The sequence below is a fragment of the Sciurus vulgaris genome (assembly GCF_902686455.1).
Source record: "Sciurus vulgaris genome assembly, chromosome: 3".
Classification (NCBI taxonomy): Eukaryota; Metazoa; Chordata; class Mammalia; order Rodentia; family Sciuridae; genus Sciurus; species Sciurus vulgaris.
Genome location: NC_136463.1, coordinates 189,263,818 through 189,281,835, shown reverse-complemented (window position 1 = coordinate 189,281,835; position 18,018 = coordinate 189,263,818). Strand labels below are relative to the sequence as shown.

Below are 18,018 nucleotides of genomic sequence, written 5' to 3'. Positions count from 1 at the left end.
GAGTAGGCTGGGAAGTTGACCATGGAGCTGGCCTCGGACTGACTGGCTGAGCTGGCTGTGTGCAGGGACAGCACACCAGGCAGCGGGGCGTGGCTGAGGGAGCTGGTCTCAGGGGGGAGCCGCAGGCTCTGAGAGAGGCAGGCACGCGCCTTCACCTCGAGCAGCTCCGCGGCATCTGAGGGGTGCAGGTCACCACCGAGGTCACTCCCTTCGAACTCAAAACCGTCCTCCACACTCATGTCCACTGCCTCAGTGGAGAACCTGTCTGGGCTGGACCCCGCAGACTCCAGCTGTGGGAAGGAGAGGAGGGCAGGGGGCTGGGCAGGTGCCGGGGGCTCCTGAGGTGCTGCAGAGCCCTGTGGGGGGGAGAAGGCCTCAGAGCCTCCGGCAAAGAAGGAGATGTCTGCGGGGTCGTCGTCGATGAACTCCTCGGACACCTGCAGCTGCCCGCGCGTCAGGGCGGGGACAGGCCCTGCCCCGGGGCACTGCTGGCCACACCGGCCCTCCCTCCAGGACAGGAGCACGCCCGCAGGACAGGCACCCCCAGCTCTGAGCCCGGCGCTGGCCCTCCCTGCACCTGGGTCCAGGGCACTGAGACTCCGCCCTGCAGGGCAGACAGAATCACGGCCGCTGGCAACGCGACAGCACCCCACACCTGGACCGGGCTGGAGCTCGGGGGGCCCAGGGGGGCGGGCCGGCTGCATGCTGGAGCCTCCCACGCTGGCTCTGCTGCTCCTCTCTGAGGCTGCAGGCTTGCTGTCGGGAGCCTGGGCATCTGCAAGGGAGTTGCTGCTGTCCTTCAAACGGGGTAGACCAGGAGGGACCGCCGGGGAGGAGGGTGACAGATGAAAGGAGGCAGAAGTCCCCAGGACCTCGGTGAAGGAGACGCTCTGCAGAGCAAAACCGAGAAGAAAAGGAACTCATGGAATGAAGCCACTGGGCGGCAGTGGCAGAGCCGGCTGGCCCAGCAGCACTGCACACCTTCCCCACAGCTTTTGCGGAAGGGCGACTGGCCAGGTTTCCCGCAGAACGGACCTGCTGGAAGTGCAGACCCACGACACCTGCTCCCAGCCCCTCCTTGTCTCCGGGGAGCCAAGTGGCATGGGGGCTGTCACTCTGAGGCTGCCCGCACAGGGTCTGGGGCTCGCAGTCCACGGCTCCACTCAGCCAGGAGTGCCGCAGCACAGTGACCCCCGGGGGCAACCCCAAGCCTGCAGCCCAGGACCCTGTGGGAGGGGACTGCCCCTCAGTCCATCCACAGGAGGCCACGGGGCCCTGCTGAGAAGGCAGCCTGCCTACACCACGGCGCAGGCCTCTGGACTGGCCCCTGCAGGGTGGGAGTGCCCACGAGCAGGCTGAGACAGCTGTGGGCTGGGCACAGGACTCCACCCCTAGGACACAGCTCCCTGTCCTCACGGCCATTCATGTGGCAGCATGGAGCCGCCTGTGCTTGAAGAGGCCCTCACTACATGTCCACACGACTACTGAGAGGGTGCTGGACACGGTGAGGAACTTCCTAGGCAGCACGTGCATGGTGTGACACTCGGATGCTGCGCACAGGAGACTTCCAGATGTGTCCAGGAGGGCACAGCCCTAGAGGCCTGGCTGAGGCAGACCCCTTCCTGAACATGGGTAGCACCGTCCACCTGTCAGGAGTGAGCCAAGCAGATGCACGCTACTGCTGCTGCACTGGCCCTGGGTCCTGGGCTGCTGCTGCCCTTCTCACCAGTCCTCTTCTAGGGTGTGTTCAGGCCTCAGTCCTGGACTCGGGGCATGCTGCTGGCCCCGTGGGCCTGTCTAGCCGTGCTCGTGTGAGCTGCCAGAGAAGGCTGCTCCTGTGGCCACACGTGTGTGAGTCCTGCAGAAGCCACTGACTAGCCCACGCTGTGTTCACACTGCAACACGGAACACACGACTCCATGACGGAGGCCCAGCACCTCCCTGCTGGACGTGGAGCAGGTCAGGCCACGGGACTGCCTGTCTTCCCGTGTGCACTGGACCCCACCTTTTCTGCTTTCTCCCTTTGGACTGAACCCAGGGGTGCTTATCCACTGAGCCACATCCCAGCCCTTTCTATATGTTACTTAGAGATGGGGTCCTGCTGCATTGCTTAGGGCCTCACTAAGTTGCTGAGGCTGCTTTACACCTGTGATTCTCTGCCTCGGCCTCCTGGGCTGCCGGGATGCCTGGCTCACACCACCTTTTTTAACCTGTCAACCATGTTCAATGTTATCTGTTGCACAAGTGAGAACTGGAAGCCAGGCTGTCGTTTTAGACTGCTCACACTTTGAAATCGATCTGAACTGTGTAAAGGAACGATTAAAAACATTCTCTTCTAAATGCAATTGATTGAGCAGGAGTTTCTAGGGGGAGACGCCTGGAAGAGCTGAAGGTGTTGACGTGGAAGGCAGAGTAGAGAGGAGCTGGGGACACAGGAGCCTTCCACGGAGGTGCGCACGGAGCCCCGAACCAGCAGACCAGGGGGGCGAGAGGCAGAGAGCCGTGCACAGGACCACGCAGCAAGGGTCCAGGCACAGCCCACATGCCTTGGAGCCGGCATGCCGCACACTGCCGCACACACTGGAGACGGGACACCCAGCCACGCGTCTTTGTGAGCTTTCTGCGTGCCTCACTGCGCACACTTGAAGACACCAGTGCCTGGGGAGCCACGGGCCGGGCAGAGTCCTGGGGGAAGGACACTGTAGCCCAGGGCTCCCGGCCGAGCACACCTGTCTGAAGAGTCAGAGCTGGAGCTGCAACACTGAACGGTGTGACTGACCTTGAGGTCCTGGTCACCAAAGATGATGTTCCAGAGGGCAAAGGAAATTACCTGAGGTTCTGGCCAGAAAAGACTCACCTGTTTTGGCAGATCTGCAGTCAGAGCACGGATGGATGCCCGGGTCTTACTATGCCGCCTGCAAAACAGAACAGGCTGTGAGCAGTCCTCTCCCAAACCCAGGCCTGCTCCCTACAGCAGGAGCATCTGCCTCCAGGGAGAGCAGCTCAGTGGACACAAGAAAGGCACAAGAAAGGCCCTGCTCCAACCCCAGGACAGGAAGAGGGAAGGAAGGAACAACTGGGTAGGCATGAGGCTCAGACAGAGCGTCTACCCAGAAAGTGAGGATCAAAGTCAGACAGAGCCCCAGGAGGTGGTCCACACCCACACCTCTGGGCTACCACGCTGAACCACACCCCTAAGCGAAGCTAGGCAGATGTGTGCAGTGACGTCTCTCTACACACACGGACACGCACACACAAGACGGTATGAATCAAAGCTGTTTTCCCACAGAACCTGAACAGCAGTCAGGCATCAAAACCACAGCTGTGCATTTGAGGTGACTTTTCTTCAGGTAAAGATCAAGTGTCAATGTGAAGGGCTCACACGCTGCCCCTCGGAGGCCAGGTACGCACCTTTCATAGGGAATTCTCTTCATGCCACCGTCTCTGACGTGCTCGGCCAGCTGCTTCTGAGTCCTCCCACTGTGAGAGGGCCAGGTTTTAGGAAGGAGCCCCCAGGGATCGCAGTCATTCACCTGTTCTCGTGGACGTCTATGTCCCACTTTATCACAAGCCCACAGGGTTCCTAGGTAAAGCTTCTGGGAGGCCTGTTTTCTTGTATCTGTGGTCTACGGATGGAACACAGGCCCTGCACACGCTAGGCAGGTGCTCTGCCTGCGAGCTGCGTGCCATCTCACCAGTCGGACACGGTCTGTCTTACACCCCCTCACAGGAGCGACCTGTGCCAGCCTCCCTGCCAGCCCACTGCACTCCACCAGGGCCAGCCAGCCCTGGGGCAGGCCTACCTGTATCTGAAGGAGGAGCCCCGGCTGAAGAAGACAGCTTTTGCCTTTGGTTTAGGATGGTCAAGAAGTCTGAAGAAGGTATGGTACTCCACACAGATCTTCCAGAAGTTCTTACACTCATCTCTGCTGCCCAACAAGAATTCTAGCGTGTCCTGGTAGGGTCCCTGGAAACAGAACAGTGTTCACAGAGCAGACGTAAGGATGAGGTGCTGCATAAGACAAGGCAAATGTGGAGGCAGACACATGGGTATCAGTCACACTCAGGATTAAAAACCAGGAAGCTGTTTCTGAAAGACTGAATGAAGAGGCTTCTGGCCTCATTTGCTTTATCAAGAGGAGAAAGTCACAGTGAAAACTTCACTGTGGATGTTGCACAAGGAGCCCGGCGTAGCACATAGCCACCGTCCCAAGGCCAGACACTTATCCTGAGGCACCAAGACGAAACTGTCCAGGCCATGGTCAGACCACACTGCACTCTCCTCCTGCCCCAGGCCGTGGTGAGACAACGCTGCACTCTCCTGCCCAGGCCATGGTGGGACCACGCTGCACACTCCTCCTGAGTCCAGCCATGGTGAGAACACACTGCACTCTCATCCTGCCCCAGGGTATGGTGAGACCACACTGCACTCTCATCCTGCCCCAGGGTATGGTGAGACCACACTGCACTCTCATCCTGCCCCAGGCCATGGTGAGACCACGCTGCACACTCCTCCTGAGTCCAGCCATGGTGAGAACACACTGCACTCTCATCCTGCCCCAGGGTATGGTGAGAACACACTGCACTCTCATCCTGCCCCAGGCCATGGTGAGACCACGCTGCACACTCCTCCTGCCCCAGGTCATGGTGGACCACACTGCACTCTCCTGCACAGCTTCTATAGGATACATTCCCAGAAACCAATTCTAGGCTTGAACACAATGCAGATATATGAACCTCCTGATATGTGTGTCCGTGTCCATATACACCATGATAATTCTGTATTTAGTGTTAAAAACTGAGGTGCTTAGGCATATAAACATTGCTTTGTCAAGTGCAGATCCAACTTATCTCTGGGCTTTGAAATATCATGCTCTTCTGATTAGTGGTTGCTTTGGTTATTTGGGTGTGTAATTACCTTTTTTATCTACATTCTCAGAACAACCACAAGAAACAGGTTTGTGCTCACAGAGGAGAAAGAGTCTTTCATTTGCTCTCTGTAGGTGCGTTTGGCGCTCCTCTTTTCCCGCGCTGGGTGGGTCTCAGGGCCACAGGTGCAGGGCAAGCTGCTCCCACCCGCCCTCAAATCTACTCTGGGACAGGGTCCTGGTAAGGTGTAAGCTGGTCTTGCACTTGCGGTCCTCTGGCCTCAGTCTCCTGCTGGGATTCCAGGTGTGGCCCCCACACCCAGCTAGAGAGCTACTTAAACAGTGTAAGTGAGTCAACTCTCAGCCTCCCTCACAGCTGACGCACACTCAGCACCCGACCGGGAACACCAGGGCCCTGCCGCCAGCTGCTCTCCCCCTGACTGGTCCAGTGTGCTCGGCTGACATCACAGGAGCCCAGCTCAGCCCCCAGAGGCTCAGCTCGCCTGCCTTTGGCTCCCGGCTCCCTGCACCAACAGGAAGGTGACAGCTTGATCAACTCTGAACAGCCTGCAGTACTGAGTTTCCCACCTATCAGATTGCACAGACATTGCTTTTTTCATTTTCAATCATTTCAATGAATTCAGATGAAATTATTACTTTACTGACTGTACTCTAAAGAAAAGAGTCTTTATTTCCTGATAATCAAGGCTTCTTCAACTAGAACCAGCAGAGGTCAACTTCTGAACCAAAGGCATGTGAGAAGATTGGGGCTGCCTTTTGATTCTTTGGACAGAAGTTCTCACTCTGAAGCTGGGCGTGGTGGCACATGCCCATCATTCCAGTGACTTGGGAGGCTGAGGCAGGAGGATTGTTAGTTAAGGCCAGCCTCAACAACTTAGCAAGACCTTGGGTTCAATCCCCAGTACCAAAAAAAAAAAAAAAGCTCTCTCTGCTTCACTTGTGTGCTTTCGCTCACTCTGGACAAAAGCAGGTTTCAGCCTTGCCACCTGGAAACGAGGCAGGGGTGACAAGCAGTGATTCTAGCAGCCCTGGACACAGGCCTTCTCAGGACCACCTGCCGTGAGTCTGAAGTCCCAGGTGGAACCTGGGAGGCCTGTGTGTGGCCTGCTGGGTAGACAGTTCATGTCTGCAGGCCCCACCTGCCCTGAAGTGCTGTCTGTGGGGCACTAAAAACAATATTGCACTATTCTAACATTGACTCACTCATATTTTAAGAAGTGCTTGAAATGCTTACGTGGACTTCCGGGTGGAGTTTGATAAGAAATCTTTTCCTCTTGAAGCTTAGTTTCCGGACCTTGGACCAGTTGAAGGTGTTGATTTTGGTGGTTCCCTGAAACAGGAGACAGGCAGTTGCAGGCATCTGCCACCCACACGCACTCCCCGGTGCCGCACGAGGGCCTGCGGCTCGCCCTGGCCTGGCAGATGGCGGACCCACACCACTGCCCCTGGACAGCCGAGTCACTGGTGGACACCAGCACACTGGTCTGTCCTCTCAGAGACAGCCTGACTCCTGATGAGGCCTAGTGACACTCTTCTTCAATCAGCGCTCACATGACAGGACAGGGGTGGTCAGGCAGCTCTGGGCGGAGCCGAGGAAAGCCTGAAGGGGCAGGACCTGGAGTGCAGCAGGAGGCATGTGGGGCGCCCGCGTCCTTGTCCTCAGACGGATGGAGACGGACAAGCGTCACTGGCCAGCAGATGCATATGTGTGCAGCTGTGAGAGGGCTCGGGGGTTGGCTGCCCCTGGAGAGCCATGAGCACAAGGCACCAGCAGCCAGAGCGCAGGGTGAGCCTGGAGGGTCACCGTGTGAGGACACTGGTCCACACCATGTGACACCACGTCCAGCTCAAGGGCCACCCAGGGGCATGCATGGGGCAGCCCCAGACCAACGTGAGCAAAGGTAACAAAATGATAGAGTGTCAGAGGTGGATCTGTGAGTCCAGTGACAAGCTCAGGGGAGGAGAGTGGATGAGATGTGGGCACCAGGCAGCTGCCACAGTGACCGCAGGTGAGTGGGTGACATTCACCAAGTCTGAGAGTCTGGTCACAGGGTACTTATTCAGCCAGAGCTCTCTGTGCTGCTGTCGAGTTTTTCAAATCAAACATTGTGACACTTCACTAGCATTTTAGTTTCTACTCTTTCTGGGGGGGGCGGGCGATGCCAGGGATTGAACCCAGGGGCACTTGACCACCTAGCCATATCCCCAGCCCTGTTTGTGTTTTATTTAGAGACAGGGTCTCTCTGAGATGCTTAGCACCTCGCTGTTGCTGAGGCTGGCTTTGAACTCGCCACGCTCCTGCCTCAGCTCCCGAGCTGCTGGGATTGCAGGTGTGCCCCACCATACTGGGCTTTAGTTTCTGTTACTGTCGCCAGTTAGTCTTTCTGCAAACTCAAGATGGAAGGAGCGAGTAAGAAGTGCGGACCCTTCAGAGACAGCAAACAAAAAAGCCCTTCAGCTGCAAAAAGAAACACCACCCAGCACAACAGATGAGTCCAGAAGGCAAGAAGAGTGAGCCAGGCGGAGCAGGAACTGCAGGACGGCAGGCCCATCAGCCAGGCCCAGAGGGCCCGGGTGGGGCCCGAGGCTGGGTGAGCACCTGCACCAGGAGAGGCTCTGGGGTTCTCCCTCCACTGCCGGGATGAGCCAGGGCCTCTCACATGCGGGGCAAGGGCTCTTCCCCAGCTCTTTTTTAAAACTTTGAGACAGTGTCTCACCAAGGTGCCCAGGTAACTTGAACTTGGATCCTCCTGCCTCAGCCTCCTGATACTTGAGATTACGGGTGTGGCCACTGTGCCCACTCCAGCTCGGAATCATGGAGCGTGTATGCTTGCTTTTGACCTCAGATTCCCCCAGTCTGTCTTTTTATTTAATTTCATAGGTGCCCGTTGCTGGGTCAGCCCACACTTCCTGCGTGAGTCTCGCACCCTGCAACAGGGGCTGGCACAGGCAAGGACCCTCAGGGTCCTTGACCCCTGGGTGTCCTCGTCCCTGGTGGCACCCCTCCTGCCTGGGGCCCTGTCGCTCACCAGGGACCTGTGTCCTCAGACCCCATGCTCTCCTCTAGTGGCATCCTTCAGAAGGCCGTGCAGCCTTTGAAAACCTGCACGTCTGAGATGGCTTCCTGCCCTCGTTCAGATGCCGCGCTGTGAAAGGCATCCCGGCTGGGCCTCTGCTGCCCACTGCTGCTGCTGCAGGGCTGCTTCTCTTCCCCAGAAGCTCCTGGGTCCTCTCCACCACTCTGCGCTCCATGGTTCAGTTTGGGGCCAGCTCTGTGCAGGGGTGGATGGAAGAGCCCTGTGCTGCAGGCCTCCCTGGCCCGCCAGAGGGACTGTGCTCAGCTGCCTGCTGCTCTGTCTGTGTGCACGAGGCTCTCAGGGGGCGAGGCCTGGCTCAAGAGGAAGTCTCAAGGGGGCTGCTGTCTGTGGCTGTGAAGCGTCTCATCAAGGGAAAGACCAGCCAGCAACACCATATAGAACAGACAGACACACCCGTGAGCACAGACGGCCGGACACCTTACGGAGCGGTGCCTACGTTTTGTAGGGGTCCGGGGGTAGCACGCCACCGGAGTCCACAAAGAGCAGTGTGGAGTAGGCTCTCACAGATGGAAGGGCCCTGCTCTCCATACTGTCGCCGTCACCAGAGACAGAGGACAAAGAGGGGCTGGGAGACCTGAAGCCAGATGTCACGCTTGGGCCCAGCTGGATCCTGTCCAGGGGGAGCACAGCACGGAAGGACGCTACATGCCTGTGGACACACTGGAGAATGGACAATGTGCCAGGTAAAGAGAAGCATCGGTGGCAGCGTGAGGCTGGAGGGTGCCCGGGGCACAGGCAGCACACCTCAAGGTGGGAAGGGCCTGCGCCTACTCTCAGCTGCCTCAGAAGACACTGTGCAGGCCAGGTGTGGTCCACGACTGTGATCCCTGCAACTCGGGAAGATCGCAGGCTCCAGGTCAGCCTGGGCAACTCCGTGAGGCCTTTTCTCAAAATATAAAGGCCCAGCAGTGCAGCTCAGTGGTAGACAGCATGTCCAGCAACAGTGAGGCCTGGGCTCAATGACCACTACTGTTCTGAACGGCACAGAAAAGGGGAAGGAGCCACCGAGTGTGGAGGGCAGGGTGTGCAGGCAGGGGGCCCGGAACCAAGCAGGCGGGCAACTGCAGGGGGTGAGGGTGAGCCTCAGAGGCGCTGCACCCTGACTCAGGGCCTCCTGCGGGCTGCAGGGGCTCCCAGCGCTGTCTCGGGCAGGGTGCTGGTCCAGCATCAGCAGCTGCAGCTCCTGGCAGGCTGCCTGAACTTCCGGTCCAGGCTCCCGTGGGCTGAAGATGCAGGGCCAATTGTGCGTCTCCACTGAGCCTCCCTGAGCACTTTCAAAGGGGTGCCTCTCCCAGCCACAGTATTTATGGGGTAGCAATGTGACAGTCTGATACAGGTGTACCGTGTAGCAAGATCAAATCAGGAAAATTAGCATTCCACCTCCTTCAACACTTGTCATTTCTTCACGCTGGGTCTTGGCACTCCGTCTTCCCAGCTCTGTGTGAAGCATGCGATGAACTGCTCTCCTACTCTGCTGCAGAGCACTAACTGCACTTTAGGGTGAGAGAGGACTGCCAGGATTCGATCATCAGACAATGCAGACACCCACATCACACTGTGCCCCGTAACGATGTGCAATCACCATGTGTCAGACACTTTTTAGGAGGTTAGATGAACTAATGTTGGTATGTTAACACATGCACAAAAAGTAGTAAGAAGTTTTCCAGGGGCAGCTTATCAAGAAATGCATAATTCAGAAACAATCAAAAAACTGGGACTGGTTCTGGATCTATCATGGTTTAGACGCAAGGCGTCCCTCAAAGGCCCCCGTGAGATGACACAAGGATGGTGCATGGGGTGCAGACCCTGGTCCTCTGCCTCCCATGGGGGCTGCAGCTGCTCTCCAGCCACAGCACCCAGCAGTCAGAGCTGCCCATGTGTCCAACTCTGAGTCCCCCTCCCCATGAGGAGCCAGAGCCGCAACTGGGATTCTAAGGAGTGAGCTTTGGTTCAGCATTAGGATACTCGGGAGGAGGGAAGGGAGTGTGCACCCTGGGGCCACCAGGAGAAGCATCTGCTGGAGGAGGACAGGGACATGTCTCTCCTGGGTGAGAGGCCCATCAGCAATGCACAGAGACCCACCTCCAAATCCAGTGCTTCACCTACAACACCCACAGCAGGAACACCACCGCCTGCTTGGCTCCTGCCCCTCCCGTGCCCACCACCCACCTGGAACACAAGAACACCCATGTGGGACACCGCCAGGCTGATCTTGGTCCCCTCCCTGTCGGAAGCCGTGTGGAATCTGAGGCCATACATCTCCAACTTGCGAGCAATTTCTAGCACCTGGAAATCCGACTCCGCAGGCGTCTGGCCCCTGTAAGGAAGGACAGGGGTGGCTTCCCTGAAGCACGGGCTGCTCAAAGAGCCACAGCACCGCACAGAGCCGTCAGGTGAGCGAGAAGGGAAAGCCAACAAGAGGCCAGCAGGAGGGCCTCGCGGCCCAGGCCTCCTCCAGTGCCAAGCAGCACACCACACTCACAGACGGGCACAGCTCCTGCCACTGCACGCCCGTCCTCCCTGACCTTCCAGCCGCAGAACGCTCCCTCGTGCTCACTCGACTGCTTGCAAGAGGGACAAGGTCACACGCAAACACCACGTGCTGCCACCAAGATCATGTCCAAGGAGGTCACTGATGACAGGCTGCCTCATGAAGGCCATTCTCATGCTCTAAGAAGGTGTGTTCAACATGCACACTCTGACCACCATGATGCAGTCCTACAAAACAGTCACAGCGCCACACAAACGTCATCGCCCCAACAATCGGCTGCATCCACACAGAAGTCTTCCACAATGCCACCTTTGCCTCACTCACGGCCCAGGTGATATGACCAGAGACAGCCAACTGTCCTCAGGCAAGCAAGTGGCCTCCAGGAGACCAACGCTCACACACACCAGGGCTGGGGGAGAGGGCACTACAGTTGGTGAGCCTGAACACACACACAGGAGCTCCCACACCTCCACGGCCTGAACACACACACACACACACACACACACACACACACAGGAGCTCCCACACCTCCACAGCCTGCACACACACACACACACACACACACAGGAGCTCCCACACCTCCACGGCCTGCACACACACACACACAGGAGCTCCCACACCTCCACAGCCTGAACACACACACACACACACACACACACACACAGGAGCTTTCACACCTCCACGGCCTGCACACACACACACACACAGGAGCTCCCACACCTCCACGGCCTGCAAACACACACACACACACACACACACACACACACACACACACACAGGAGCTCCCACACCTCCACAGCCTGCACACACATGCGCACGCGCGCACACACACACACGGGAGCTCCCCACACCTCCATGGCCTGCACACACACACACACACACACATACACACACACACACGGGAGCTCCCACACCTCCACGGTCTGCACACACATACACACACACACACACACACACAGGAGCTCCCACACCTCCACAGCCTGCACATACACACACACACACACGGGAGCTCCCCACATCTCCATGGCCTGCACACACACACACACACACACACACACACACACACAGGAGCTCCCACACCTCCACGGCCTACACACACACACACACACACACACAGGAGCTCCAACACCTCCACAGCCTGCACACACACACACACACACACACACAAGAGCTCCCACACCTCCACAGCCTGCATACACACACACACAGGAGCTCCCACACCTCCACGGCCTGCACACACACACACACACACACACACACAGGAGCTCTCACACCTCCACGGCCTGCACACACACACACACACACACACACACACAGAGGAGCTCCTACACCTCCACGGCCTGCAAACACACACACACACACACACACACACAGAGGAGCTCCCACACCTCCACGGCCTGCAAACACACACACACACACACACACACACAGGAGCTCCCACACCTCCACAGCCTGCACACACACGCGCACGCGCGCACACACACACACACGGGAACTCCCCACACCTCCATGGCCTGCACACACACACACACACACACACACACACACACACACGGGAGCTCCCCACACCTCCATGGCATGCGTGCACGCGCGCGCACACACACGGAGAGCCTCCACGGCCTGCACCCATGTGTGGCAACGAAGTGACAATGTGGGTTCTCTGTCATGTGTCTTCTGTTCTGGGACTTCCTGAGGACACTGACCACTGACCTACATATTCGTAACAACCCCACACCACCACTGAAGAGGGCCCACGGGAGGCGTAACTGCACTGCTCCGGTCCTGGCCCTGGAAGTCTCGTTTGTGTGCAAAGCCACCAGGGAGCATTTCCCACCCACCTTCCTTCTGTTGTGGAACTAGGGACTGGAACCGGGGTGCACTTCCACCCTTTTCCTTTAGAGACAGGGCCTCACTAGGTTGCTTGGCTGGTCTTGAGCGTGCAATCCTCCTGCCTCAGCCTCCAGAGTAGCTGGGAATAGAGGCATGTGCCGTCATCCCAGGCATGGGCCAATGACCACTTGTGGAGTGAGTCAGGGGCTGAGTCTGAAGATTGCATGCACCTTGATGAACCTGTTTCACTCTCCATTCCTCTGCTTTGTACGTCTCACAGTGTACCCCAACAGCCAGACGTCAAACCTCTGCAGTTCCCAAGGTCAAACAGAAAGGCGGTAAGATCAAGAAAAACACATCTGGATGTCCTGCTCAGTGATTTAAGGGACTTCCAGTGGGCTGTGGAAGAACCATCAGAATCATAAGACAATGTTAAAAAACTTACTTTCATTAAAATAAGGTACACTGTTTAAAAAAAAAACTTTTTTAGTTGCCAAGGGACACGATACCTACCTTCCTTCCTTCCTTCCTTCCTTCCTTCCTTCCTTCCTTCTTCCCTCCCTCCCTCCCTTCCCTTCCCTTCCCTTCCCTCTCTCTCTCTCTCTCTCTCTCTCTCTCTCTCTCTCTCTTTCTTTCATGTGGTGCTGAGGACCAAACCCAATGTCTCACACATGCTAGGCAAGTGCTCTACCACTGAGCTACAAAGGTACGCCAAGGGCACACTATTGTGTCAGTGTGAGGTATCACCTAAAAGCTCACGTGTGATGCAATGCAAGAATATTCAGAATTTAAGTGGATGGAGGATGAGAGGTGTGACTGAGCAGGGGGTCGGGCGGTGACTGCAGCAGAGGAGGCGGGTCACCAGAGGCACGCCTCTGGGCTGTGTTCTCTTCCTGGGAGTGGAGTCCTCTGTGTGTCCTGTGCCATGTCCTGAGCTGCTCTGCTCTTCCACACCCTTCCAGCACGATGTTCTGCCTCACCTCGAGCCCAGAGCTATGGAGCTGGCTGACCATGGATTGAACCTCTGGATCCTGGACTAAAATAAGCTTTTCCTCCTCTAAGTTGTTGTCAGGTTTTGGTCACAGTGATGGAAAGCTGACTCAAACAAAAATTGGTACCAGGAGTGGGGCTGTTGCTGTGATTAGCCTGACTGTGTGGTTCAGAAATTTCTGGGACTTCCTGAAGTTTGTGGGAGGAATTTTAAAAAGTTCAGAGGTGCAAGCTGGAAGAGGTTTACGATGTTGTAGGCACAGCTTAGTGGGGGATTCTGGTAGGAGCTCAGAAGATGAGACAGGTCATCCCTGTGGACAGTGAAGACTGAGCTTATCAGATTTCAGAGGAGGAAGGCTACTAGAAATTGGACTAGGGACCAGTCACGTTACGTTCTGGCTAAGAAGCTGTCTACAGTTTGTCCGTGCCCAGAAAGTTTTCTATGAGGCTGAATTTAAAGGTGAGGAACTAGTATATCTGGAGAGGAAATTTCAAGAGAGCACAGAATTCAGGTAGTGGCATGGATATTGCTGGCAGCTTTTAGCCAGGTTTACTGTAAGAAGTAGAAGCAGAAAGCAAAGCAGGAAGATTTGAAAAACTTATAGTGAGGCCAGAAAAGTGGGAGTGAAACTGGGGCTGAGGAAGGTGTAGTTGTTAAAGAGGCTGGAGCCACATGCTAAGAACTTCCCAAGAAGCAAAAGGGCATGGCATCTCAGGAACCAGAAAGAGGACACCCATCTCAAGCTCCAGGTTGTGAAATTAATTCCTCTGAGAAGAGACCATGGGAGTACCTGCTTGCATTGGGGCCTAGACACTATTTCACCATGCTCAGCCACCCAGGCACTTAGAGGTTGTTGCAGCCTGATCTCAGGAGGCTTGTCTACTGCTCACGGTGGCAGACCCCGGCATCAACTATGTGGTGCTTGTCCTGTCGATCTGCAGGACACTCGAGTTAATTGTGGAGGCTTCTCAAGATTTCAAAGGAAGCCTGGGAGGCCAGGAAAAGAGCAGCAGGGTTGTAATCCCTGAAGGTGGCCTCTGGGAGGGCAGTGCATACAGAAAGGAGAAGGAAGTTGAGCTCAGGGGAGACCCCCACAATCAAGAGCTGCTGGTAACATGGGGGCATCTGCTGAGGAAGGCTGCAGGAACTGAGCAGAGATGAGTCAAGAGAGAGACCACGTGGGCTGCAACCAGTAAGGCCACAGGGGGCTAAGAACTTGTTTGTCCAGCTGGATTTTAACCTTGCTTTGGTCCCATCCCTTCTTTCTATGCCCCTGTTTCTCCCTTAAGAATGGAAATGTTTGCTCTATGGCAGTTTATACTGGAAATATGTGACTTGCTTATGATCTTTACAGTGAAAAAGACCAAGAGTCTGTGAGTGAGTTTTCTGACTTGGACTTTTGGGTAATGCGGGAACTGCCAGGACTATGGTGAGTCTTAGAACACGGTCTAGATGTATTTTGCACTCGTGAGAATGGCATGACTTTTGGGGAGCCAGGGTAAAATGTTTTGTTTTAAATATGAGGCATCCCCCAAAAACTCATGTGAGACAACACAGGAATCTTCAGAGGCAAAACAATTAGATTATGCAAGGAGTAACCTAATCAGTGGATTCATCCACTGATATGGATTAACTGGGCAGTAACTGCAGGCAGGCACAGGTGGCTGGAGGAAGCAGGTCCCTGGGGCATGTCTTCAGGTCTATATTTTGTCCCTGGTAAGCAGAGCTCTCTTCCTGGTGGCTGTGTCCTGAGCTGCTTCCCGCTGCTGTGCTCTTCTGCCTCACCTCAGACCCAGAGCTGTGGAGCTGGCTGACCGTGGACCAAGCCTCTGGAACTGAGTGCCAAAACAAACTTTTCCTCCTCTATGTTGCTCGTTGGGTCTTTTGGTCATAGTGACGCCAAGCTGACTAAAACCAAGAATGCTTTAAAAACAAAGGATGTATGATGGGAGTCACGGCTGTGGAGTACGGAGTGAGCAGAGGCAGAACGGAGGTCCCTGACTTACTGCTGGGAGAAGCACATTAGTTGACTTGCCCTTCTCTTCCTGGCTTTCTAGAGTTTTAAAAGAACATGTCTTAAGATACACACACATGTGCAAGCACCCATACGCATATGTACTGACACAGGCACATACACACGACCACAGAACACAATACATAGGTGAACACACATGCAAGAATATGTGTATACACAAGCACAAAACATACCCGGGAACACAGACCGACACCCAAACGTGTATACAGGTACACACACAGAAGCCCACAGGGCAGGAAGTCTGGTCTGTGCTATTCAAACTGATCGAGTGCTGAGAGATACAACTGGTGCCCACAGGCCACCTGCAGGTATCTGTGCAGCCTCGCCCACTCTCGCAAGGCTCTTAGAAGGCAAGGCAGAGTCTTGCAGAACGGCTTCCACAGGCCAAGCTCCCCTGTGGGTGGGCCGAGCTCTCAGGCCCTGGGCCCCTCTTGCAAGCACACACCTCCATGCCCCTGCATCCTGTCTCAAGAGGAAACTGTTAAGTCAGAAAAGTCACGGAAGTGGCTGTCAGCAGGACTCCAGCACCCAGTGGGCAGACTCTGCTTGTCCTATGCCATGCCACCTGGCAAGCCGCTCCTGGATGACCACCCGCCATGCCCTGGGCTGCTCCCCTGGGCTGCTCCCCTGGATGATCACCTGCCAGGCCTGGGCTGCTCCCCTGAACGACCACCTGCCAGGCCTGGGTGCAGTGCCTCTTCCCAGGTTCCCCAGGGAAACAGCAGTTCCCATGCACAGAGCACTAGCCAGCCTCCTCCCCAGCCATTCCTGCACTAGCAGAGCCTATACCTGAGCCCAGCCTGGCTGTGACCTCTGTGTCACAGATGGCAGAGCCATCCTGGGCCACGGTGTGTCCTGAGGCCGGAAAGCAACAGTTGTCATTCAATTAGAATCCCACGGAAGCCTAGAGGAGGACCCCGCTGGTCACGCGCCAGGGGTCACGACTCTGGCGGCGAGGCACTTACATGTGCTTCTGGTGGAAGTCCAGTATCTTCTTGAGAGAACGCTCTTGGCTGGGCGAGTACTCGTTGGCCTTGAGGTGTTCTCGATCCAGGGTCTCATCATAATCTCCTATTTCCGCTGAGATGAGACAACGGAAGCCAGTTGTTCAGATTTTGAAATAAAGTAAAAGCAGCATTTGTACATGCATAAACCCACAGTAAAAAAAAATCATCCTAAGTTTGTGATAAAAGAATATATTCCTGTCTTTTTTTTTTTTTTTTTTTTTCCTGTTACTGGAGATTGAACCCAGGGATGCTTTAGCACTGAGGTACATTGCCACTTCTTTTTTATTTTGAGACTGGGTCTTCTAAGCTGCTGAGGCTGGCCTCCAACTTGACATCCTCCCATCTCGGCAGCCTGAGTCATAGGGACCACAGATGTGTGTCATCTTACCTATATCCCTAAAAAACCAGAAACGTGTATTACATTTTTCCAAATAGTTTATGTTGTTCAATAGCAACTAAGAGGGCAGGTGGAAGAAACTTTCCCTGACTCCTAAAGAGAAGATGGTGACAGGTTTCAAAGAGGCGATCATGAGCCCTGAGACCATGTGCTCACTATTTTCATACTACATTTCATAGGTAAACTGTCTCACGGCCACTGTGACCAGGCTTTTATATAATGTACTTTATGTGTTTCGAGATGTTGTATTTTAAATCACTTTTTCCTGTAGGGTTTCTCAGATTTCTTGAGGAATAATGTCTATAATTTCAGGTTGCTTCAAGGCCATAAATGTTTTAGCAGTACTAAATACAATCATTTCAAGCAGTATCTCCGTCTGTTTTGTTCTGAAATGAGCCTGAATTTGTGGGAAGGGGCAAGCTCACTACCAAGTGCCCGCCTGGAGCCACTGGAGAGGGACTGCCCACGTGGTGCCGCCCGGTGCCCTGGGTGTTCTGACTCACAGCTCGACTCCGCCAGGCTCCAGCCGGCTGCCCCAAGTGCAGGCCCAGCTTGGGTGCACCACCTGCCCCTTCAGCAGCAGCCCGGCTGACCTGCAGCCCGCACACACCACACAGCCCCCAGCAAGAGCCTCCACGGCAGCAGTGAGGGACAACTGGGCTGCCTGTCAGCCGCCTAGTCACTCAGTGTGACTCCCTGTGGGCATGTGTGCAGTGCAGCGGGTCTCAAGGCCCAGGACAGCACGCCCAGGGCAGAGCATGCATGTCTGAGGAAGGGTGGGGGTCTGCGAGGAGCCCATACTCACTGACCCTACAGTCCTGCAATCCCAGCTCAGAAACGTGCACGTGAGTGGAAGGTGGCGCAGCGCATCCTCTCCAGTCCCACAGCATGCCCAGAGGCCTGGGGGTGTGCCTGCTCTCAGGACCTCCCCTGCTTCTAAGGGACCCACCACCCCTCACACACTTCTGCCCATTTCTTGCTCATATGGGGCACTGGAGAAATGCCTGCTTTCTCATCCACAGTTAATGCTCACTAATCCAGAGGACAGTGGTTGGCTCCCAGGAGGCCCCTTTCTAGGTGGGCTGAGAGTCTTGACGGAAAGCACACCATTAAAATGCATAAAGCCACAGGTGAGCGACAACTCCAGAGAAGGACTGGCCAGAGTCTAGCCTCGAGCCTTGAAGTGGGAGACATCTGCCTGAAGGAGTTCTGGTTCACAGAAGGTGGCCCTCAGCCTAGGAATAAGGCTTAGAAGGCTGAGGCAGGTATTTGAGGCCAGC

At 55.7% G+C, this 18,018-nt stretch overlaps 1 protein-coding gene and 1 long non-coding RNA gene across 9 annotated transcripts in view; both read right to left on the bottom strand.

The window, feature by feature from the left end:
* Positions 1 to 18,018, bottom strand: part of FARP2 (FERM, ARH/RhoGEF and pleckstrin domain protein 2) — a 104,497-nt gene that overhangs the window by 25,339 nt on the left and 61,140 nt on the right. For all 8 annotated transcript variants that reach the window (XR_013762825.1, XM_079133665.1, XM_079133663.1 and 5 more), the window contains 7 exons: positions 16,300 to 16,414; positions 10,157 to 10,304; positions 6,124 to 6,219; positions 3,804 to 3,967; positions 3,412 to 3,480; positions 2,858 to 2,915; positions 656 to 890 (listed from right to left, as the gene is read on the bottom strand). Coding sequence is in view for 7 of the 8 variants with exons in the window: in XM_079133665.1 (XP_078989791.1) it covers positions 656 to 890; positions 2,858 to 2,915; positions 3,412 to 3,480; positions 3,804 to 3,967; positions 6,124 to 6,219; positions 10,157 to 10,304; positions 16,300 to 16,414 (885 nt within the window). In the remaining variant the exon portion in view is untranslated. The remainder of the gene's footprint in view (positions 1 to 655; positions 891 to 2,857; positions 2,916 to 3,411; positions 3,481 to 3,803; positions 3,968 to 6,123; positions 6,220 to 10,156; positions 10,305 to 16,299; positions 16,415 to 18,018) is intronic.
* Positions 11,223 to 12,445, bottom strand: LOC306657559. Its single transcript, XR_013762829.1, has 3 exons — positions 12,015 to 12,445; positions 11,412 to 11,506; positions 11,223 to 11,278 (listed from the first exon to the last, which is right to left on the bottom strand). It is a non-coding gene; the product is annotated as an uncharacterized lncRNA (long non-coding RNA).